The sequence below is a fragment of the Chiroxiphia lanceolata genome, chromosome 1 (genome assembly GCF_009829145.1).
Source record: "Chiroxiphia lanceolata isolate bChiLan1 chromosome 1, bChiLan1.pri, whole genome shotgun sequence".
In the NCBI taxonomy this organism is placed as follows: Eukaryota; Metazoa; Chordata; class Aves; order Passeriformes; family Pipridae; genus Chiroxiphia; species Chiroxiphia lanceolata.
Genome location: NC_045637.1, coordinates 63,392,274 through 63,417,204, shown reverse-complemented (window position 1 = coordinate 63,417,204; position 24,931 = coordinate 63,392,274). Strand labels below are relative to the sequence as shown.

General features: G+C 38.0%; 1 protein-coding gene across 1 annotated transcript in view; it reads right to left on the bottom strand.

Moving 5' to 3' along the window:
* The window catches only part of LOC116781998 (dynein heavy chain 5, axonemal-like), a 156,483-nt gene that overhangs the window by 7,351 nt on the left and 124,201 nt on the right, over positions 1 to 24,931 (bottom strand). Inside the window, 4 exon segments of the mRNA XM_032677998.1 lie at positions 7,720 to 7,852; positions 15,409 to 15,597; positions 21,120 to 21,467; positions 22,447 to 22,568. Coding sequence (XP_032533889.1) covers positions 7,720 to 7,852; positions 15,409 to 15,597; positions 21,120 to 21,467; positions 22,447 to 22,568 — 792 coding nt within the window.

Genomic DNA, 24,931 nt, shown 5'->3' with positions numbered 1-24,931 from the left:
CAATAGTACTGAAATCTGGCACATGGCCATGCTTCAGGATAACTGCTCTATTCCAGAAACTGGTTCTATTATTCTACAGGTATGGTCTGGCAGCCCCTATACCCCTGGTCTGGTACCGCCAACTTTTATTAAATGTTCATGTAATACCAATGTTCAATGTATCAGTCATAGATACAACTGCTGTAATTGACACCAAGATTACATGAGATACCAAACAGATACAGGGGGCTTCCAGCACAGAACATAGAAAGGGAAATGGTCTGGGTGACTGCAAAGAACTGCAATGATCCATCCAAACATACCTTTAAGGAAATGTGACCTGTAATAAGTAAGCATTTCAAATCCCTTCCTTCTATTGGGGTTGGCAGGGCCGCAGTTCAGGTGAAGGAAAAGAATATCCAGAAACCAAACTCCAACTTTTAATTTTGAAGAATACAGTGGCCAACCTAAGCACTCATACAACAGTGTGGGAAAATCTGGTACTTTCTGCAATATATCAATTGCAAATAGGCTTTGATCTGTTCTAGCAGGTAATGAATGTCTGTTCCCATTTATATGCACCTCTTTTTGTGCAACAAATGCTAGGAGAAAACCATCAACTTTTACAAAATTTTAAATATTAAAAAATACTGCCTATCCTGCATTCTCTGTAGCTGCTTTGTAATCAGGCTCAGAATAACATTCTGGGGTAAGAGTCTTTTATAACACAATTAGTAAACCTTCTCTTTGGGTATTAATCTTCTCTAGTATATAACTGAAAGAACCAAGATTTAAGAAAGAAGCCACTCTCTGTCTTCTCCACTTTGCTTAGAGAAACCTAATATTACACTATACACTTTATTCACCCTTTGGAGATAGAAAAAGTGGAAAAAAAAGTCATGCAGTGCATGTCGGTTTTAACTTCACAGCAACCATAGTGAGGGCATAAAATAAGTGAAGAGCATCCTGTTTGAGCCCTGGGGATCATTACCATTGAATTGAGAGAGAAAGAACTCTTTCATCTCTGGTTCCTCCTTGTTTTGAGGCTGATACAGTCAACTTTCGCCTTTCCTTCTCTGTTCTTCTGGGCATGCTGGAGCTTTTCAGATAGGGAGATACACCCAGCCTCTACCCTGGGGTATTGTGAAATCCCTTAGGATGTCTGCCTGTTATGACTCAGAGCAGCTGTTGAGAAGATTAAGCCAAAATGTTCTTGAGGATGAGGTATGCTCACAGCTCTGGCCATGCCCATATAGCTGCATAAATATTCCTAGTGAGTGGGTGTCATCTCTGGCAGTAGGCATGCAGTGCTTGAATTTCAGCACTAAATGACATCTGTGGGTGTTGGGATCCATTCCTGCAGCTAAAATACTTTGATAAAAATAAAAATAATTTTAAAAATAAAATAATTGTCAGAAATAAGATCACTATCACAGGAGAAAAATAATGGCATCTTCCTGGAGAAAGATGATACAGGTGTTTGAAAAACTGTATTTGATAAATTGAATTAGTAGTACAACACCATAGACTTCTCATGTTTAACTTCTGAGAAGCTCAGAGCACTGGACTATATGAAGACACTGAATGTCCTATGAATTTAACATGACAAGCTCGAATATTCTATGGATCAGACAGGCCAGCTGTTTATAACTTGGTTATTTGCAGGTTTACTTTGTGATATTCCCTTTCTTGAATATGAAAGCCAATCTGAAAATGACTGATGAAGGGTCAGGTCAGTTAAAGACATTAGGGCATTTCCATGCTTCAAAAATAATATGTACTGTAACCATAGTGTTTGCACAGTATACAGAGTTTGGAAATTAGGATTTCCCTTTTTCATTGCCCTAAACTTTTGCTATTGCCCTTCTAAACCACACCTAAATCTATCCAATTGCTGAGTAGTGAGCAACCCAAATAAAGCTTCTCAGGATTCTGAGGACTAGTTGTTATTGATAATTAAAGTAAATAGTCTGTTCTTTTAAACCAAGCTGGTTTTACAGTGATTCATTCAATAGATATAATGCTTTGAATGGCTACATCAGGACCTTGTATTATTTCATGGAGTTACCCCTTTTCGTTACCGTACCTTCCACAAGCTGAATCTGAAAACTGTGGAATTTGTAAAATTTGGATCCATGTTTTGAATTTCACATGTATGGTAGCATGTATCTGGACTAGAAAACTTGCATGTCTCATTTAAATGAGTACCTAAAGTTAGGAACAAAGGAAGGATCTTAAATTCCAGCATGAACCAAAAAAGCCTCAGTCCACTGAGCGATTCTCTTCCCACAGATGTGAATCAAGAACAACCAGAATAATTATGTAGGATGTAAATGAGAAGAGAAGAAGCTAGTTTCTACATCAAGTAGAGTTTGCCAGTAGCTGATATCATTATAATAAGATTGGAGAGTACCGCTGGAGGACAATACTTGCTAGACAATGAGTCTGTTAAGCTAGCCTGAACAGTACACAGAGGAAAAAGCTCAGTGAAAGCATCAGTCTATTATTGACTGTCAACTACAGAAGCTGTTCTTTTCAGCCTTTAATCCCCATTGAAGTTTACCTTCCAAAGAACCAGCTTTGTTATTGAAGCAGTCACACCTTGCCTCCATTACCAAGCTTCAACTCCCTGTTCTTTGCTGAACATGCTGAGAACACCAACTTGCTTGTAGCTTCCTGAGTTTTCCTCCTTTTTGCCCTATGACAACAGCTAACTTGTCTGTGTTTGCTCCAAAACATTAATTATTATTATTACATCCAAAGGTACAAGTTATACAGAGTACTAGATCGAAACAGTAAAAGCTAATGTATGTTTCCCCATACCTAAAACTTTTTTTTTTTTTAAGCTTTAGTACAGTTTTGCTAGTTCTGTGACCACCATTACTCTGCTGATAGAAGTCAACTGCTTTGCTTCAGGCAGTTCTTTCAGTTCTTCAAGTATGTCTTCCTTCACTTACAGTGCTCGGGCACTTCAGCATTTGCAGATTATTCCCAGGAAGTTCTCAGAAGCTCATTTACCTCCACCATGCTGTTTTAATTCCAAGGCACTCAACAGTTTATCACCACCTTTTGCTCCAGGTCTCCAGAATAGGAAGAGTAAATCAGGCAGCAGAGCCCTGAAATGCAAAACACTCTCTCCACTTTTTTATTTGTAGAGTGGTATTCTCTCCAGCTGCACCTAACCTTTGCCCCTGTTCTGCTTTCTCTTTGTTTCCCACCTTCCTTTTCTGGTGCAGAATCCTCTGATTTAATTCTTCAAGTCAGGAGAGATGAAAGGAACTGAGAAACTTGAGTAGCATGCAATTTTTCACGTAGAAAAGCACACAAATCCTAGATTCTCTTCAACAGCTAAATCCTTCAGTCCATAAGAAGGCAATTTGAAAGTAACCTTGCAAATTGTTCTGAAAATTTACCAGCTCCAGTACTAAATGTTTTTGACTGCACCCACCAAAGGACTGAAAATAAAAATTTTAAAGCAATAATTTGAGGATGAAATACCATGCACAACTCCATGAAAAAAGTAATGCAAATCACTACCCTGAGTTAGAGTAATACAACAGCCAGCATCATGGCAAGCATATGTAATAACACATATTAAGAAGTCCAGAAATGACATGCCACACTGTGAAAGACAACAGGATTCATTCTGGCATTCTTATCAGGATGAGAAGTAAATAATGGATGAGAGCTGCTGAGCCAAAATTAACTACACCACTAGGCATACTAGACTCATCTCCTCCATTCCTCAAATGATTTCCCCATTGTTACATTCCATTAATATCCTCACTGAGTGCTCTTAATCATTTTCCGACAAAATCCTCATCCGAAAGTGATGATCCCTACAAGCCTCACACAGGCACACTGTAAGACTTAGTAAGGCAAGAGCCCAAGATCTTTCAGCCCCAAAGTCTATTGCCATCATCAGCAAGCCAAACCAAAATTGTGTGTTAGCAGTGTTACAGCATTACAAGGCAAAACAGAACATAGCCAGACAGTGGCTTCCCTTTCATGGGAAATTACCTTTCCTGTGCACTATGGCAAGATGAGTTTCCCGAGCTTCAGTTTTTCGCCATGTACGTTAAAATAAAGTACCAGCTACCTCTTTTGGCTCTTTTGGACTTAATTTATATCCTCTTTTAAGGTGCTACACACAATGGTCAGAAATTCCTTGCAGCATCATGATGCAAACACTACTTTCAAGATCATGGTATTTGAGTTGGAAAAAAATAGCAAATCTTTACCCCTGGCTTAATGCATGAGTTTGTGTAGATGACATAAAAATTCTACATGAGTCCTATAACATATGTAAGACTACATTGCCACAGAACTGCTGTATTCTCAGGAAAAATGTTATCAGGAAAAAGATTTCTCTCTCCTAGCTTTGCAAGTACTGCACAAATAGCAGTGGGAGTTCTGTGATCGTGTGGCACATATATGGCATGAATGGTTAAAAAAATCCAAGGTTTCACATATAGTCTTCGCTTGCTCATGGAGTAGGCAGTTCCAAAGGATTATTTTGAAAACACAATGCTGTAAGGTACCAGACACCAAGGCCAAGTGGATTCAGTTTTATGACCAAAGTAGAATCTAGATATATATAAACAAGTTAAGCATTGGTTTCTTTCACAAGAAGCCCTTAAGCAGAATGTTAAGTGGGTTAAAAAGAATCAGGATTAAAACCAGCCTAAAAGTTGTGCTTATTTCCACTGACAAGGATTCAATACCCACTTTCAGTGCTACTACAAGTACGCTCCACCCAACTAACGGACAACACTCAAGAGGGACTAGGAATAGCTCCCACAGAATCTCTCCTCTCACTTTCATCACCAATGACACATCATGGTGCCATCAAAATGCTTAGCACTCTTATTCAGTGCACGGAGAAATAAAGAGAGCCCCATAAAATCTCACAGATGGGCCACATTCAAACAAACTTGACTCAAAAAACTCTAAGAGGCTAGGAATAACTGAATGAGTCATTAAATTTTACTGCATTAAAGACACTATCTTTACTAGTGGGAGAGGGGATTGGAAGTATCCACTTCCAACAAACTGCTAGGGTATTAGCATTCTGTGCCAGAGGCTTCTACTCTTCCACCGGCAGAAGGTAAGTACACAGGAATTCTATAGCTCATATACTGCTCTACAATCAATATGGTCACCTTCTGCTAGGAGCTCAAGATCTGTTGTTCATAATCCATTAGAATGGGGAATTTTGGTACAAGCCCCATGTCTTACTGCTCCTTGCCTCTGAAAAGCTTCCTCTGCTTGGAATATAGCCTCTATTTTAGGTCTCTTGAGAGGATAACCATCATTGCTGTATTCTGATTTATGGTGAAGCTCTTTATTATGGCAACTGTGAAATAAACTCTGGACAATCAATAAGTAATTAAAACAGAAGTAATGGCTGGGACATAAGTGGGAGTAAAAAGTGCAGCTACAATCTAATTATTATAATTTGATCCAGAAAAAGTATCGTTCCAGGCAGCAAAGTTTATTGGTAGAGATGCAGGCTTGTGGGCACGTTTGCCAAGAAACATGTTAGACACATGCTGAGCACCCTAACCCCTCCCAAAAGCCAAACACTGCTCAATATGCCCTCTGGACAGAGGGACAAAACTGGCTCTGCTAGTTTCCTCTACATCCCTCATGTTCAGCTGCATATGGGCTCTCCCTGAGGAGATCCTTACATTATCTGAAATGTAACTCAGTGAGCAACATCAAAATTACAAGGTCGATCTATTCACATCCAAGCTGCAGAATCAAATATTCAGACTTCCTTCCAAAAAGCTACATGACACATCCCAAAGACGCACTACATTCTTTAACACAAAACTCATTTGAAAGTCTAGATCTGATGAAAGTGGGTGCTCAGGTCTTAACAGGTTCATGAAGCCAAAGCCAAAGCCAAATATGTGACCAGGGCAGATGTCAAAAGTCACATGAGCTGTCTGAGTAGACAGATCAGTTTACCTCATTATAAAGAAAAAGAAGCACCTCAGATGATCTGAGATTGCAGTTGACTAGTTTTGGGGGAGAACATAGTATGAGACAGTTAGGGGTTTTAAATATTCTTACCATTCCTTAATTAACCATCTACCATGTTATCCTCGTGAATCTGCCAGAAGCCATTAATTGTTATTGTTAACTATACATCCAAATTTGTTTTCAGAGCAATTTTTTACTATATTTAACTTGCCTGTCCCTAAGAAAATTATGTTTTAGAGAATTGCATGAAAGTTACAGCATTAACTTGATTAAACATCTGGCAGATGACTGTACCCACTGTGGAACTGAATATGAAGTGCAAATAAATTATGTTATTCATCCACCCCTTTGCAGAATATGGTACATATTGAAAATTTGAATATATCTGTCATAATCAAGGAAAGATTAACACTTTCTTGAATGGAAAACATCATTTTACTTTACTGGAAAAGGGGATTCTATTCACATACAAAAGGGAACTTTCAGCTCAGTATTGAAACAGAGGACAATTGTTTCTTCCAGTTTGATCTTAGCATATGTTCATTACAGGATATGAAAGCTTGTTAGCCTTGGGCACATTTATGAACCTCTTTCCTAGATTCAGATTGTAGGTATCATTGTTGCCTTGGTGTTTCATACAAATGGCTGGGAAAAATCTCTTTTGATTCTTATGTAACAAAAGTACAAATTAAAAAAATCATCTCCCTTCATGAAAGATACTGTCAAAAGACTGGAAAATGCCAGTAAGACAGGTCAAAGTACTTCCATTACCTATATTATAAGGAACAGGTTTTGAGGCATTCTGACCTGCTTCCTGTAGGGACAGTTCACTGTCTTAGATATTTTCTGCCTCTCTGCTATAGAACAGCAGACTTCCGTGAGATCTTAACCAGTGGAACCAAAGCATTCCTGCTTCATTTTAATTCAAGAAACTTGGCTGAGCAACAGTATACTTTCTTTCCTGGATATTTCAACTCTTGCAGATGAGCAAAATGGGAAGTGAAAACAAAAAGCAGACGGTAACATCATCATCCCTTCTTTTTCCTCACTCCTTTTCTGCTCAAATTTTCCATCTGCTTCTAGTTGTCTGTGCTCTTGATTTTTTTTACTACATTCACCATTGCTCACTTTCAGCCAAATACTCTTGTCTCTGAGGGATACAGAATGCTGTTGCCTGCCTCCTGTGACAGCTAAAAGAAGAACCCTATCTCTGTCTTTTGACTGGCACTGCCACTCACTTCAGCTTCCATTTAGAGACCTGCTATTTGGTTTCATGAATATTGCAAATCTCACCTTAAATTAGAGTCTTTACCACCTTGCCTCCTGAGTTCCCTCTCTCTCAGTTACTTAGCAGCAACACTTCTACCTTATTCTACATCACTAGGGACCAGCTTAATTTCATAAATGACTCTGGTACATGACCTGTGGACCTAATCATGCAATTCAGCTCCTCTGCACTCTGTAGGGATCCTGGAGAGAATCACAGAAGTGTAGTAATGCTGGGGGACATGAACTGCAATACTGAAGCACGTGCATGCAGTATAAACTTAGGTGGAGTGCCCTTAGAGATGCAATCAGAACGTTTTAAGGGCTGGAATTAGTGGTCATATGATAGAGAGGAAAGGAGAAAAACTGTGGGAGGGAGGGAACAAAAGAGAAAGGAAGAAAAGGAGGGGAAATAGTAATTTAGTTATACAGTATATATATAGTTAGTAATAAATATTAATTGTGATTTTTAATGTTGTAACTTACCATCAATAGCCAGTTTGAGATCAGTCAGTGTAGTTCGAACTCTTGATATAACATGTTGCATGTGGTCAATTTCTTGACGGAGAAATATGTTTATGGGTTGAATAGCTCCCATCTTCTGAAGCTGGGCTTTCACCTAAATAAGAATAGTGCAATGATTATAAAATCTAATCTCCTGTTTCCCATGCAATAATCTTTGAAAGCAAAAATATTTTCAGAAAAGAAACTTTTTAGTAACAGATGGCCATTCAAGTCCTGTTGCCAACTGTAAGATTTAGCACACTGTGACTCATTAGCTTACCAAAATGAGCTCCTCCATCATTCTAAGGAGGGAAAGTTCCTTCTTTTTGAAGGGACACAGCAGTTTATTCTGTCCTTGTTAGGCTGCAGGGTCTTAGATCTTAAAATAAAAACACCCACATGCTATAAAAAAGCATGTTTGATGGTGACTTCTTCATATTTCCAAATTGTGCTAAGTGAACTTTCTCACCTCTTCTTGCCCCGCTGAGCTGAAATAATACAACAAATGGAGTTCCACTTAACAAGCACAAGGATATGTAAAAACTGCTACTTCTAGTAGCATGTGACTTGTTCATAAGGCAAGATGCTCATGGATACTTTAACTAGAGAGGCAAGATTGCCAGAAATAATACAGATGTCACAGAAATCTGTTACACCATTATGTGCAGCATTTTGCAAGAAGAAGCCTTTGGCCTTCTCAGAGTTTAAGGATAACAGTTTCACTCATATTCAACAGAGAAAAATTTCAAAATGGAATCAGTTGTCTATGTTACTTAAGGACATATAGCAACACTAGCAGTAGCATTCCCTGTCTTGCTTTAGCATATGGTGCATACAGAATGTACTTCAGACATACATTGTATATTCCATGTATATCACTGTATATAACAATGCATAAGAGAGGGGTTAATGGCACCTGCAAAAATCATGGTGCCTACACCTCATGTAGTACCAGAATTCTTGATTTTTTAGACTTTCAAGTGGTTTTCTCCATTATACTTAGCTTTCAGAAAGCCAGTGGTCTTCTCTGTGTATTTGCTACCACTCAGCCACATGTATCGTTTTACATATTGAAGCAGCCTGAACTCTGACCTTTGCCCTTGTCGCTCATTCCCTCTACAGATGAAATTCTGCAAGGGGACTCTCAAACCAAGGCAAGATCTCAAAGTAAAATAAGATCCCATCCCCATATATATGGCCATTAATTTATCAGAAAAGAGCTGACCCATAGGATCAGTTTGCTTAAATAAAAATTTAAGACCCTATTTTGAGCTTAGTAACAGAAAATTAATAAGAGTTAGAAAGTTTGATCTTTCAAAGATCTGGAAATTCTGTGAATGTCATCAGAATTCTACTGCAACCAAGCAGAAGCAAGAAGATTTGGTTAATGTGTGCTACTCCATCAAGGCCAGAAGTTCACTGGATATTCTCCGTATTTTTCCAGATCTACTCGTGTATCTCATTGTATACATTATATACACATAATAAACATTACTAAAGATTTTATTATTACACTGAATAGTAAATTTCTGCAAGATAAATATCATATAGCAGTTGAGTAGTTATAATCACTAGTGTAAATATGTAAACACTTTGACAATTTCCAATTCTTAAGTTTCAACTCCAAGCCCAGTAAAATACTCTTTCTCAACTTTCTATGCTTTTCTCCTTGGGAGACAGCTATCAGCAAGGTTATTCATCATATTTTAATCACAAGGACCCATGAGTTTGTCAGACAGAATGTCCAAGAAATAGGTGCCAGCCAATTATGCTAATACTTCGCAGTGTGACAAGTACATTTTACAGACTGAGTTAATGCGTTCTTGCTGTGAAAGAGAAAAAAACCACTAAAATCAGCTGCCACAGGACTAGAGCTAAGATAAGAAACTTTTTGGATAATCCACACAATGAAATATTCTGATTTTATTCCATACAAAATCCAGGGAAAACTGCTTTCTGAAAAATTCACAGAAACTGGTAATTCTCCCTCTTGCCAAAAAGTAGAAACATTTGATTTCTTTTTCTCAGAATACTTAGCGGTCTAGTGCATGCTACTAATAAGAAAGGAATTATACAGAATGTAGTCCATGCATTTTATCCATTAAATAAGAAACACACTTCTTTTTCTAGTCTACAAAGCATGTGATCCTTTTGGGGATCATTTAGAGGAAGAATTTCTCCCATTTGAGGAAAAAATTGTATGGAAGATGTTGTTAAAAGGGTTATTTTCTGAAATATTGATATTTATGAATCTACAAAGTGGAGATGAAATAAATATTCTAAAATATTACTGTACTGATAATTGTACAATTTAACTAGTGAATTCTAAGAGTTTAAACATTCTTCTGGTATAACTTTCATGTGCCTACAGGAATTTGCTAATCCATCCTTGATATGTTCAGAGCACTCAGTCTGGAGCATCAAACATAAACAGATATCAAAACAAAAAAAAAGATTACACACTTTCTACAAATCAATCCTGATTGTATACAAATCAATCCTGATCTGCAGTGAGGTTTACTAGGTGTAACATAGTACATTTCCTGGAAATCTTGCTGCTAAGATTCATTTTATGTACAAATTCTGAGGTATGATTAACTGCTTTTGTTTTAGAATTCTTCTTAAGCAATCAGATGACTTACTTCCAGCGTTCTATTTATTATGACATAAAGAGATAGATACTGACTTACAGAAAAAAACTCAAAAGACAAAACTCATTAACCAAAATAGCCTTTCTGAGATTAATATTCTAATTCCATAAAGCCCACTTACAATATCTCCTTTTTATTATGCATACAGCTGTCATCTAACATAAAACAACGTGATTTAAGAAAGGAGCTACTAAAATCATAATTTTAATAGCTTTGTCTACATGATTTTCAGTGCATATCTCTACTGTGTCAGATTCCTCTATGCACATTTCTTAGCAGCCTCAGGTCACCACATACTTATAGGACATTCAGCAGAAAAGCAGTTGCTGAACTTGTGCCATGATCATTGATCAAGTTACTGTAGTACTGACTGCCTATCACTTTCAGTAAATGCTATTATTTTCAATTAGACTTAATTACTTTCTATATTCTTCGTCAGCAGAAATGGGAAGTCCATCATTCTGTAGATGGACAAGCCAAAGCTCTTTTCAAGTGGTGCCAAGGACCCTTTCCCTGATGTAAACAGTGAAATATGCAGAAAATAGCTTCAAATTAAAGTAACCCAAAAGGTGTGCTTCAGGGAATCTAAGGGACTTCAACCACTAATGGGCATTCAGCTGACAGGCCCAGACTAGAGTTAGAGCAAGGCAAATTCCTCAATTAAACATCTAATGAAGGCCTGGGGTCCTCAGATGAACTCTTCTTTCCATGCAATACTTGATAATGTCACAGCCATAGCGGACATTACGGCAAAATCAATACTACAAAAATTATTTAAGGAAAAAGCCCCTTGCTACTTGCTATTCTCTAGAAAGCTGTTTTTCAAGCTGCAAGGATCATTTTCATTGTAAACTTCTCTGCGTGACAGGCTGACATTTATTCTTGCATCTGTCTTCACTCACGTGGACTGACTGGACCTAATCATTTTACCACTAATCTCTCTGTTACCTGTGAGGCGAGACCCAGAAGCAAAGAAGGTCATGAAAGCAGAATTCTTACTTAGAGAAAAATGAGGACAGTTTTAGGTCGAGAGGAAAGTTTATTTTGCTTTTCCATCACCTGTGTCAAACTACAGTCTGAGAAAGCATGCAAAGGTGACTCATTTTGTTTATAGTCGTTTGGGTAAATTACTTGACTGGTGAGAAGCATTACAAGAGCACAACAAAAGAGGAAGCATATATCATGGGGTAAAACTGTTGCCCTGTTTTGAAAGTTGTTGATACCGAAGTCATTGCCAAAGGCTAATAACTGAGAAATGAAGGCCTCTCTGTGACAGCCTAAATTTTCTCTGGATCCACAATGTATCAAGAGAAAATACAATCCAGAGCTCTGAATGTCAGCAAATAATTGGTTTCAGTACCATCTGTCCCTAACCTGGTTTGCTGGGGTTTTAGCTCCGAGCAAATTCACTCCATACCTTCTAAAGGGAGCCACAAGAACTGATCAAAGGGAGCAAAGGCACTTACCACTTTGCCCAAAGAGAATTTGCTTTTAATCACCTTCATTTGTTTCAGAGATTTTTTGTTCCTTTTTCTCTACTGATAGGATCTCTATACCTGGATTTTCAAAGACTAACACATCATGGTATTACTGGAGAACAATATTCTTCTGAAAGCAAACCCAAGATGCACTGCTAGGATTAATGAATGTTTCTCTTTTTACTGCTCTTATTCAATGAGGCATGCATATAAACTCTTTTTCTGACACATTCCTTCAGTCTCTTACAATTTAGGATATTAGTTTTATTTGTTTCAGAATTGCTAAACTGATCTAGTATGTAATAATGTCCTGAATGACCAAATGTTCACTTAAATTGACAAACAAAAGAATTCATCTCATTCCCTTTTTTTTTCAGACATCACAGGAAGTAATTACACAATCTATTTCACTCCTTTCACTTGCAAGTATAATTTCATTTGCCATATTATAGCTTCTGCTAAATTCTATTACTTCTTCCCTCAGAGAATATCTAAATTCTCCCTTATTTTCTGCTCTGACTAATGAAATTCTTGGTTATATGTTAGGGACCATAATATTATTTTTTCCTTTTGGAATTTTAGATATCCGGTTTGGTGTTTTTTAGTTTATGCAAACTTTCATTTAAAAATTTAGCTTTTTTTACAGCTCACTTCAGCCCTCTCCACTCTTCCTAAGAGGTTCTAGATTAATGGAATGACAGTTCAGATAAGAAACACACTTGATAAGGATTTTTTTGCTTATTGTGTAGAGGTGGCCACACTCCTGGCACATTATCAACAGCAAAGATGTGGAATTGGGCAGTAATGGCAGAAAAGAGAAATTCCCCTTCAACAAAGAAAGCATTAGTAAAGACCAAAACAAGTTCTAAGATCTAGGGAATGAGAGAAAGGGTAAATTCATTAGGCAAACTGAAGAAAGAAATATTGAAGAATCAGGAACTGGACAAAACAATGTCAAATCTCATAACGCTGCAGAAATAAAATCTGAAGTTGTAGTTCACCTAAGACAGCCAAAGAGATATACAGAGGAACACATTACTAGCAATAATGAACTTCTGGAAAATAAGCAGAGGATGTTCTGTAGATAGTCAGAGTAAAGGAATGACTATCATGTTACAGAAACAGAGTGTAATTTTGGGATGTTTCTGTGGAAAAGTACTGTGTCGTCCATCAGTAATGTGGACTGAAGAAAAAGTGTCTAAATAGAGTGGTATGATTAATCAAAGTGAAGTGTAATTCACAGATCAAGATGCACAGAGCCTGAGAAAACCAGAAAGAGGTGGTATCTACACACGCTGATAAGAGAATGAAACAAATATCCTGAGCTCAGAATACATTTACAAGAAATACAGGAGGAAAAAGCAGATCCAACAGGATATCCTCTGTACAAACTCAAATCTCCTTAGCTGAATCATAACAGAACAGCTGTCAAGCAAATTGAAGGCAAAAGAAGGCAAATTGAAGCTCACGGATGATGTAAGAGAAGCTGTACAGAAGCAAAGAAATTCTAATTGATTGCTTAGAAGAAAATAAAACCCTGCATGTATGATTGGCAGATCACGAGAAAAGATAAAAGCTTGTCATACTCCTTGAGGATGAGAGCAAAAGAACAATGAAAACAATTGGTGGTGATTTTTTTAATACAATCACATGGAAAAGTATGTATTATACCCAAATACAGCAGTAAAATAGAGACAAGTTAAGGGTGAAATGGAATGTCCAAAATAAACCTTTCAGACTCTTTGCCCTTAACTATAGCCCCTGGCTCCATAACTGGTTATCTCCAAAGCTAAGACACTTGAGAAAGTGACTGAAAATGGGAGGTCTGCTCTATGTGTGGTTTTTGAGCATAATCGAGTAAATAACCAAGAAGGAATGAGAGCAAATGAGACAAAGATTAAATGGAAGAAATGCTAGAGAAAAAATTATTTGTTCAAATCATTTTGAAATGAAATTTGAATTAAACAAGTGTGTATTTTACATGACTAAAAGGCACTGTCCAAGTTTCCCAGGGGTAAGACCTAAGGTTAAGACTACCCTCCGGTTACAATATAAAGCACAGTAAGTATTATTGATGTTTTCTAAGTATTAAAAATTCCTCAGGAGGAAAAGAGTTGTCAGCTTAGGGAAAAAAGAAATACTCCTTTGGAAGATTCACCATATATATTGAAAAAAATTAGCTCAATACACATATTACACACGGCAAAAGCACATGTGCTACCCAGGCATTCAGTATTTTACTGCTACTGGAAATAGAAAAAAAAATAAATTTAAGGAGTTGAATGAAACTAGAGGAACCTAGCTCCATAAAAATCTTCACTCTGATAGGAAGAATAAGGGAAGAAGACTGAGAACAATCCAAGGTCTATATCATAGGTGTAGATCAAAGGTGGAAATTATTACATTTATTAAATCAGTAATTAAGGATTAATAATTATTACACTTACTAGATTTCATTTTATTTGCTATTTCTAATATATATTTACTATTAAACAAAAATAGGAAAACTAGAAAACGGACTCCATTCTTAATCGAATTCTACAAATAAATTAGAGAATCATTCAATAATGACAAAAACACAGACATAAGCAGGGATAGATGGAAAAATAACAATATGGAGATAGATGCAAGGAAACCTCACCAAAAAAAGTTGCAGACTGTAAGTAGCTTGCCACAGGGGAATGAAAAGAGAAGTTCTGAGTTGAATTATGTCAGTACATATGTGGCTATTTATATAAGACATATTAAATCTTAGATGAATAGTAGAACAGAAGACAGGAAATATTGCCAGGGCACCAAGATTATTAGTTGTTACCGAAGTGGACTTTCTAAGTTGGCCAGAGGAGAAAATAAAGCATGCGTAATAAGTTGCAATACTGCATACCGAACACTCTGCAAGCTTGAACTGCAAGCAGGGGGGAAAAAAAGCACTATTAGTGCAAAACAAAATTGTAAAGAATAAAATCACGGAAATGAGAGGGTTTCAACATTTACTGTTCATGAAACACTTGGCAAGACAGCAGATCCTGCTTACAGACCTATGCAAGTCTTTATGCTGGATTTTTTCCACTTAATGAGAGTGTTAATTAAAAATGCAAGAAAATATGGACAAATATCTCTCTTATGGTTTAAACTCCAAAAAATCTGGGGCATGAAAGGTCAGTGATAAAATCCATTCTTCATCATGGTGGTATAATAGAAGCAGGTAAATTGAATGCTGTACCCACCATAGGATCACCAGTCCACAGAAAGAGGCACCAAGGTCCTTCTGTAAGCTACTAAGGAAGGCAAGAACTTTCTAAACTCTTTAATGGCTCTTCTGAGTTAAGGTAACTAAGTGGACTATGGCGTTGGAAATACATGTTTCTGACGTAGGAACATTTTAGATAATACACCAAGACAGTCTTACAAAACAAAATGCATAATTTTAAGAGCTTTTTAAAACACATGTCAGTTAAATTTAAGAAGCACAATAAAACTTGTAAAACATAAACATACATACATGCATACATAAAACATCTGTATTATAAAGTAGCACATACCTCATGAGGGTTATAATCTGGAGGCAACTTCTCTAGCATCTCATCAGCAAGACGTTGCACCACTGCTTCTCGGGTTTCCCCTCCTCCACTACTGCTGTCTTTGGGCTGGATGCTCACTATTGTCCTTAATGTCTCATTAGCCAGATTGGTCTGGTAAGTTATATCAGCATTGCGGTGAAGTCCAAATACCTTAAAGTAAAAGGGTAAAAAACAAGGGGAAAAAAAGTGATTTTTCGTCTAAAAGTATATACATGAAAGAATGCATGAAAATGTATAAACAAGGAAGAAAATTCTCAGCTCCATAAAACAACAGATATGAACAAGTCAGTGGAAGTGCATCGATTTAACTGGTTGAGGACCAAATTACACGAAACATTAACATAGGTTGCATATACATTAGCATTTTAATTCATACCAGTGGAGGGGTTTTTTAAAACTAATCTTTTGATTATCTTCACATTAATCATGCTGTGAAGCACTAGCAGTACTCCAGATTCCCTTCAAGTGGTTCAGACTAGAGCTTGTTGGAAACATGCCATATGTGGAGACTGACCCCTTACCACTAGTTCTTTGTCTCTACAGGTCTATTGCTGTTGTATCAGTTCAAGTAGATGTCCCTCATAATCAAACCAGTTGACATTTCTAACATGTTTCATTTAATTCAGTTTCTGAGGCTTATAAGCACGTAGCATTGTGCCATATATAAAGTACCTAAAGATGGTGATATATTTTGGATATTTTATGGTTTAACTGTTTTGGTTGAAGTTTTCCCCTCCTTACTTCTTCTGCTGAAATTGAATTATTTTATTTCAGATACAGCTAGCACAGAATTACTGCAGAGTTGCCCTTTGTCTGAATGATAATAGCTTTCTCAGAAACTTCCACTGAAATATCAGTAAGTCTATAATTGTCAGATTGACAACTGCAACTCTTCTCCAGGAGGAATTGTATGTACTGTGACTTATTTCACAAGCCCTTATGTAATTATAGCTAGTAACTATCTTTTAGAATCTTCAAACCACTGATCCTACAATGAGGAAGGCTTGTCCTCAAAGTGAGCATGAAAACCAAGCAATCTTCTGTTTTCGCATTTTTCAGGTTTTCGTATTTTACATTAGAAATGGTACATTACAAAAAGACACTTCTGGAAACCGGTATTTACATACTTTGAGAGCAGAAGAAAAAGTGCAACGTAATATTGTTATACTTGCAAATCTAGAAACTCAGAGACCGGGGATATAAGTGGTTGCACTGGTGCCAAAGCCAGCAAAGCTGCACTGATTTAGACCAGTTGGGGATCTTATCTTCATAACAGCACAAAGAACACAGTACAGACCTAATACCACATGTGAGAGAAGGTGTGACTATAACTAGTATGCCATTAGATTCGAGATAGGATTTAATGTTTTACACATAGTGGTTTACTTACACTGAATATGAGTAGTTTACTCATACTGAGCTGTAAAAAGTGAAAATACCAATGCACTTTATTACACTCATGTTCTATATGGAAGGAAATACACATTTGAAGATACACTTTTCTGCTTTTGCTCTTGTACATTAAGGGCTTATTTGTTTGGTTTTGCTCTAGCAGATTTCGTGAAGAATATCTGCTATTGTGAATGTAAATTGGAGTGCTGGTTCAAGGGCTAACAAATACTGGTGTAATATTAACAAAGACAGGGCTGTTACATGGGAGACAACTCTGGTTCTGCGATTTTATGCAAGTGATGTATGAAGAAATAAGAACAAAGAAACCAGTGGGTGGATCAGTGTTCTGCATGTCCTGTATATTAATCAAGAAGCCAAATCTTATTATTTTTGATTCAAAATCTCTGGAAATTTAGATTAAAAAGAGGATGTTGGATTCTGTCTTTCATGCCTTTTTAGCCTTATATATCCTCAAAACCAATTGCTAAATCTCTACACTCCTCTGAAATCAAAGTAATTTTCAAGGAGTTGCTGAGTTGGGTTCACCCTGGCTGGATGCCAGGTGTCCGCCAAAGATGCTCTATCATCCCCTTCTCAACTGGACAGGGCAGAGACAATATAACACAAGGTTCATGGTCTGAGATAAGGACTGGGAGAGATCAATCATCAGTAACAGTCATAGGCAAAACAGACTCAACTTGGGGAAATTAACTGAATTTATTACCAATCAAATCAAAGTAGGATTATGAGAAAAACCAAATCCTAAAAACACCTCCCCCCCCCATTCCCTTCTTTATGGACTTAATTTCATTCCCAAATCCTTTATCTCCTCCCTTCCACAGTGGCATAGGGAGATAGGGAATGGGGAACAAGAGTTGTGGTGAGTTCATCACACATTGTCGTGGACTCCTTCCTTCTCAGGGGGAGGACTCCTCATACTCTTCCCCTGCTCCAGTTTGGAATGCCTCCCACACAAGACAGTCCTCCATGAACTTCTCCAATGTTAGTCCTTCCCATGGGCTGAAGTTCTTCATGAACTGCTCCACGGTGGATCCCTCCAGGGGGCACAGTCCTTCAGGAACAGAGTGCTCCAGCATGGGTCACCCTTGGGGTCCCAAGTCCTGCCAGTAAATCTGCTCCAGTGTGGACTGCTCTCTCCAGGGGGCTACAGGTCCTGCCAGGAGCCTGTTCCATCACGGACTTTCCACAAGATCACAGTCTGTTTCAGACATCCACCTGCTCCAGCATGGGCTCCTCCATAGGCTGCAGATGGATTTCTCCTCCATCATGGACATCCATGGGCTGGAGGGGGACAGAAGCCTCATCATGGTCTGGAGGGGGACAGCTGCCTCACCATGGTCTGCACCATGGGCTGCAGGAGAATCTCTGCTCCAGCACCTGGAACACCTCCTGCCCCTCCTTCTTCACAGATCTTGGTGACTGCAGAGCTGTTTCTGGCACATATTCTAACTCCTCTCTCTGGATAAATATTCACGTGCAGGTTTTTATCCTTCTTAAATACATTATCCCAGAGGCACTACCACCATTGCTGATGGGCTCAGCCTTGGCCAGCAGCGGGTCCATCTTCGAGCCGTCTGGCATTGGCTCTGTCAGATGTGGGGGAAGCTTCTGGTAGCTTCTCATAGAAGCCATCCCTGTAGCCCCCCACTACTGAAATTTTGCCACACAAACCCAATACTCGAGTTTCACAGCCCTCGTCAGAAGTCAGTGTTCATTCTGCTCAGAGGACAAAATTTCATCAGAAGAGCAAGGACACAGCAAGCAGACCACTTCAGTCTTCATTTCTTAACCAAAATTGGAAAGAGGAGGAAACAAAGATACACTGGTTAGACTAGCACAATATCCTTTCTGAAATGAAGAAGACTGGGAGATTAAAAGGTTAAAAGTTTTCATGAGCACTTTTGACAGATTTTGGAATGACAGAAGAAAGTCACAGCTTGCTTCCTAAGGAGTAAAAATGTGAAGGATAAAAAGATGTTTGCATTCCCAGACTTGCTCCTATTTACATAAAAGCCAAAGGTAAAATTCCTCTACCTCAAACCATACACACAGATTTTTTACAGGCATCAAAACACTTTAAAAATACATTGCAGCATTGTGAGATAGGTCCCCAAGTGCTTAGAAAAGCACATCCATGAAAGTAGCACCTGAAATCTCATAGAGCCAAGGTTCATACACTGATAGGAACCACTTCATGAGGTGGGCTCAAATGGATCCCACTGGTGCATTATCATGTCTGCTTTTACCCTCACTTGGAAAAGGTGCATCATTGCACACACAAATACCTTTACATTCTGCTTTCACTACCTTCAGAGATTCAGAACTTTTCATGCTTAGTTTATGACCTTGGAAACTTCTCACTCTCTCAGCCAGGATATTATCAGTAACTGAAAATCAGTTTTTTCTGTTCAGTTCAGTCTATTTAATTTTAATAGAACTTATTTCCAATGGCATTTATCAGCTTAATAGAAATGAGACAGAAATCCAGAGCATTTACTTCTGTTTCAATTTTCCAGAGAATTCACTTCTATTTCAATTTTAACTTCATCATGTGTGTCTGTACTAGAGGGAGCAGAAAGTAGTCCATCCTCCAATCACTGTGACCACTGTGGTATACACGTTGAGTCATGTAAAAGTGGTTGCAACCAGGAACCTGCAGCCTATCCCATCAATTCATAGCAGCAATCTCTATCCTTCTGTTGTAAAAAATGGAATAATCTCCCAATTATAACTTGCAAAATGAGACCATAGGGCTTTTTTACTTTCATTATTTCTCAGTTTTCATGCCTGCTCAATCCTACATGGAACTGTGAAAACATAAAATAGTTTGGTTTCATAGGGATCTCTGAGGGTCATCTAATCCAAAGCACCTGCTGAGCAGGGTCGGCTAGAGCAGGCTGTCCAGACAATGTCCAGTTGGGATTTTGATGCCTACAAAGACTGACTCCACAACATCTCTGGGCAAACTCTTCCAGTGATTGACCACCTTCACTGCAAAAAAGTGTGCTCTTGTTCTCAGATGAAATTTTCTGGTGCTTCACTTATGCCCATTGCCTCTTGCCCTTTCACTGGGTATTATCAAAAAGACTCTGGCTCCATCTTTACACCATTCCAACAGGTTTTTATACACATTGATAAGATCCCACCTGAGCATCCTCTTCTCCAGGCTAAGGAGTTCCTGGTCTCTCAGCCTTTCCTCATATGGCAGATATGTGTCATATGACACTTATCTAACACACACATTGTCAGCTTGTCTATGAAGTTGTTTTTGGGGGTAAGGTCAAAGGTCTTACTAAAGCTGAGTTAAAAAATATCCACAAGTCTTCCCTAATCAACCAAGTGGGTCATTTCCTTGTAGAAGACCAACAGGTTGTTTAAGCATAATTTCTCCTTCACAAATCCATGCTGGCTACTCTCAGTCATGTGCCTGTCCTTCATATGTTTGGAAATGCTTTGTAAGAGGATTTTCTCCAGCACTTTCCCAGGGACTGAGGTGAGGCTGACCAGCCTGTAGTTCCCCAGTTCTTTCTTCATTGCTTCTTGAAGATTAGACTGGTATTTGCTATCTTTCATTCTTCAGGAATCTCTTTAAATCACCATCACCACATAAAAGTATTCAGTAAAACCTGAACATGACATCACCCAGCTGCCTCAGCACTCATGGGTGCTACCCTTCAGGTACCATCAACTGATGTTGATTTTGTTTCAACTGATGTTTATTTTGTTTCAGCGCTCCCCAGTCTGGTCCTCTACCACCAGGGCTAAGGTTCTTGTTCTGGACCTTTCATCTCATGGGTCTGGGATTCCTGGAGTCCAGTTTTACTGGTAAAGACAAAGGCCAAGAAGGCATTTAACCTTTTCCATATTTCTCAGAAGTTTTCCTGCCCCATTCAGCAATGGTCCCATATTTTCCCTTCTCATCTTTTCGTTGTTTTTGTAAAATCTGTGCCAGAAAGTTGTCATGAATGCACGCAAGATATCTCCTATGGCGCTTGAACCCTGCTGTATCACTCTTCCAGCAGATAGTTAGGGTTGTTAAAAGTCCTCCGTGATGGGACCAGGGCCTGTGAATATGAGACTTCTTCCAATTCTTTGAAGAAGGCCTCATCTACCTCTTCCTGGTCAGCAGATCTGCACTGAATACCCACTGTAATGATCAGTGTGCTAATCTTGACCTATACACACATGGTTCTGAAAAATATACCTGATTAAGTTATTTATTTGACAAAAGCTCCCTTTAATATATTAAAATATTTTACCTCTGGTGTATCAATCACTGGCAATTGCTCTATGTACTGGAGATAGTCTTCAACTGTTTTCCCTTTTGGAATAACATAATCTTTGTAGAAACAAAATTTTTCACTAAACATATGCTCTCCAAACCACACTCTTGCATAGGTATTCAGCAGTGCTTTGTCAAAGTCATCAGTGACACGGCCACCATACTGTACTTCTCCCAGCATATAGCGAACACAGCTCCAGTTCACTCCATGTTTAATATCCACATCATTCAAATGATTCTGAATGAATTGCACACTGGCTGTGAAGTCTGCCTGATTAAATTCATAAGGAATGTTCCAGCCCAGTGGACCAAACTTTCGCCTTTCCTGTAAAATAGATAAAGATAAAAGACTGATAGATAGTAATTCTGAAGAAAACTTAAGTGCAGAAGAATATATGAAATATGCTACCATTTGAGGAAAGGGTGTCCAAACTCATTAGTCATGATCATTGCCTAGCGTCCTCCTATGGAGTAGATATATGGAGTAGATATATTCATATCACTGCTGCCTCTGCATGGTGCAGATGCCCAGTTGGAAAAACTATCCCTTGGTGAATCATTTACAAATTCAGCTGGCAGTATGCAGGTCTTAAAAAATCTGGTAACTAAAAATTTTTAATTTTCACCAGGAAAGAAGTAATGGGCCAAAGAAAAGCATACGACAGGCTTCCATTGGACCACAATGGATCAGTGCATGGATGCCATAGACCTAAATTAGCTAGTCTCCATATATAAATTAAGGATACTGCAAAATCTATCAATAGAATGATGAAAAGTTGTGGTTAATCTATAAAGCATTTTCTTTAATAAAATTCCTGAAAATCAAGACCCAAAGTCTTCTTCCACTTACATCTCCTCCTACAGGTTTCAGAGTAGAAAGGACTTACCCTCTTAGACCTTTTCACTGTGAATGCAGTGGTTTAGGATCATGGTTTTCCAAACTAACCTGTAAGTTTCTTTAATGTGCTTTAATGATTTCAAATATTAGTAAAAAACCAGTTAGTTGAAAGACATCACACAGTCATGCCCCAAGACTTTAACAGAAGAAGACTCTAATTGATCACTCGTTGATTGCCCTTTTTTCCCTCTGAAATACCATCTCTGTTGGAGGTACAAGACCAACATGAGTAGAATTTTAAGTTCTAAAATAGTTGCAGTAATAGAGGTGTGTTGTTTTCTTATTTTATTTGTGTTAATTTACCAACAGGGGACTTCCCTTTAAATATGTTTTTCGTTTAATAACAAGGTTCATTAACAAATGAAACATAACTTTATGAGAGAAGAAAAGAAATATATTTTTAAACCTGAACAGTTGAGTGAAGAAATGCTACAGCATATAGCAAAGGTTTCCAGTGTGGCATTTTGCTCACTTCTAGCATATCCTGAGTAACGGCCGAGTATGTTCGTTTTAAGCCAGCCTTCACACCTAGAAAATAAATATAAAAATGGAATAGATGAGAAAAAAATGTAAGAAACCCATAAGTCCAACATCTGTTAAGCATAATTTGCTATTCTGATTTACACTATCATACTTAGGCCTTTAAATACTCTCTTAGAATCAATTATCTGTTCAGCTGGTCATAACAGGCAAACTTCAATAACATTTTTTTTAGTCAGATAACACACAAAATTCAGTTCAGGAGTCTGAAAGAAATTAAAATTAAGTAATAGTATCCTAAATGTTACAAGTAACAACTGAAATATAAACATAACTATTCAGCAACTATATGGCAATCAGAAAGACATCTAATATAATATGAAATACAGCACTGATTATCCAAGAGTTTGTTTTGATATTTACTTATAAAATGAGATTTTAATTATACCTAAGATAATTTTATTTAGATTTGATTCCTATTAAAATCTCAAAATTCTGTATGCAGGTTCTCCAGCTGGTGTACAGGCACCAAGATGATGAAATGAGAGCCTAAATTCATAGTGGAAATACTAATACTTGGGGAGGTTTATTTGAGCACTGACATCTCATATCCCAGGAACAGCTTTAGGCAGTTGGTACCGATACAATCTATGCTTCCACGGAATACATAAGCCTGACTATTCCCAAATACTTTCAGGCAGTGCTACTTAAGCATTATCTGCCTTTGGCAAACAACCCAAGTATGAGTTACGGACATCAGGTCCCTCTTATGATATCTTCCACGTAACCAGCTTAACACAAGTCTAAAAGGACAGATTTCAAGTGCAGCAAACAGATTGTCCAAGTCATCATACTTCCTATGACACAATAGAAGTCCTTTTGCTTCTTTCTTCTTCATAAAGATCCTGTAAAACAATATTCAAACACACAGCTTTTCCAAATATTATAAGGGTATCATAAGAGAGTTCCAAAATCAAACAAACGTGCCTTATCACACTGTGCTACCAATGTGGCAGGAGGGTACTAGAAAAATAAAACTGGTTGTATATTGTCCTGACTTCAATTTTTACACCAGGCATATTTCTGTCACTAAATGCAAGTTGTAAATTGGCTCTAACTTGACTTCCAAAATAACCTCTTGGAGCTCTAGGTTGCTACTATTAGAATGATAAGGAGGGGGCCACAGTGCAATAAAAACATGCTGAGCACTGAACACAAACAGGGGAGAGGAGGAGAGAAAGAAGTTAGAAATTTTTAACGACAGACCAACTAACTTGAGAATGGAGTACATATGCTGAAACAGGATGTCTTTCACAAGACATGTCTTTGTAGACATCTTACTGATGTTCAAAGGAAGATAGATGCTGAAATAAGAGCTTTAAATGTCTGAAGCTTTAAATATGACCTTGGATAAAAATTCTCAGTTCCTACTGACATCATCAACTGAAATCAGTGGCAACACGTATATAAATAAAGGGCAAGTTAATGCATTACATAGTTTGTTAACAATGAGGGAGTTCAAAAATAAAGTTGGTGTCAGGCTTGAGGATTCCTTTTTGCTACAGTCCAAAATACAAAGTTACTCTCCCCTATCATACATAGGGGAGCATATAAAGCAAGATTATAAGTTGCTTCTACAAACATGAAGAATGCCTCTATGTAGCAGCATAGTTTGGGTAAGAGAGAGAGATTCAACAGCAGAAGAGCAACAGGTTAGAGACTATGTAGAAAAGCTGGTTGTTTTCATATTACACAAAATAACATCAAATAGTTGACTCCGGAAGGGACCCCTGGATGTCACGTTGCACAACAGCTCTTCTTGAAGCAGGATCAACTGCAGCTGGTGGTTCAGCACCATGTCCATGTGGGTTTTGAGGGTAGAGTCTACAAACTCACCGAACAAGCTGTTCCAGTATTTCACCATTCTCACAGTGAGTTAAGTTTTTTCTGATGCTGAAGTGGAATTTCATGGACAACCATTTGTGTCAATCACCTCTCTTTCCGTCACTTAACACCACTAGGAAGAGTCTTACTGTTTTCTTTACTCATTTCCATCACATATTTATATGTATTGATAAGATACCCCTTTTCTCCTCAAGGCTAAACAATCATCTTGGTCTTTCCTCATATGACACATTTTCCAATCCCTTCAGCATCTTTGTGGCCTCTCACTGGACTCATTCCATCCATGTCTTTCTTGCACTCCAATTAATACAGAAACATGAGTCCAAACTGCCAAATAAGATGCAGATCATACATTGGCCTTTTGCATATAAACTACTTAGGTTAGGAAAACTGGCTTAGAGGCCCAGAAAACATCCTAGTTTGAGGAAGCATCCTGGAAATGGGGAATGATCCTGGATGTAGGGACATGCATGGAGGCAAATGGCAGGAGATACCCAGCAGGCCAG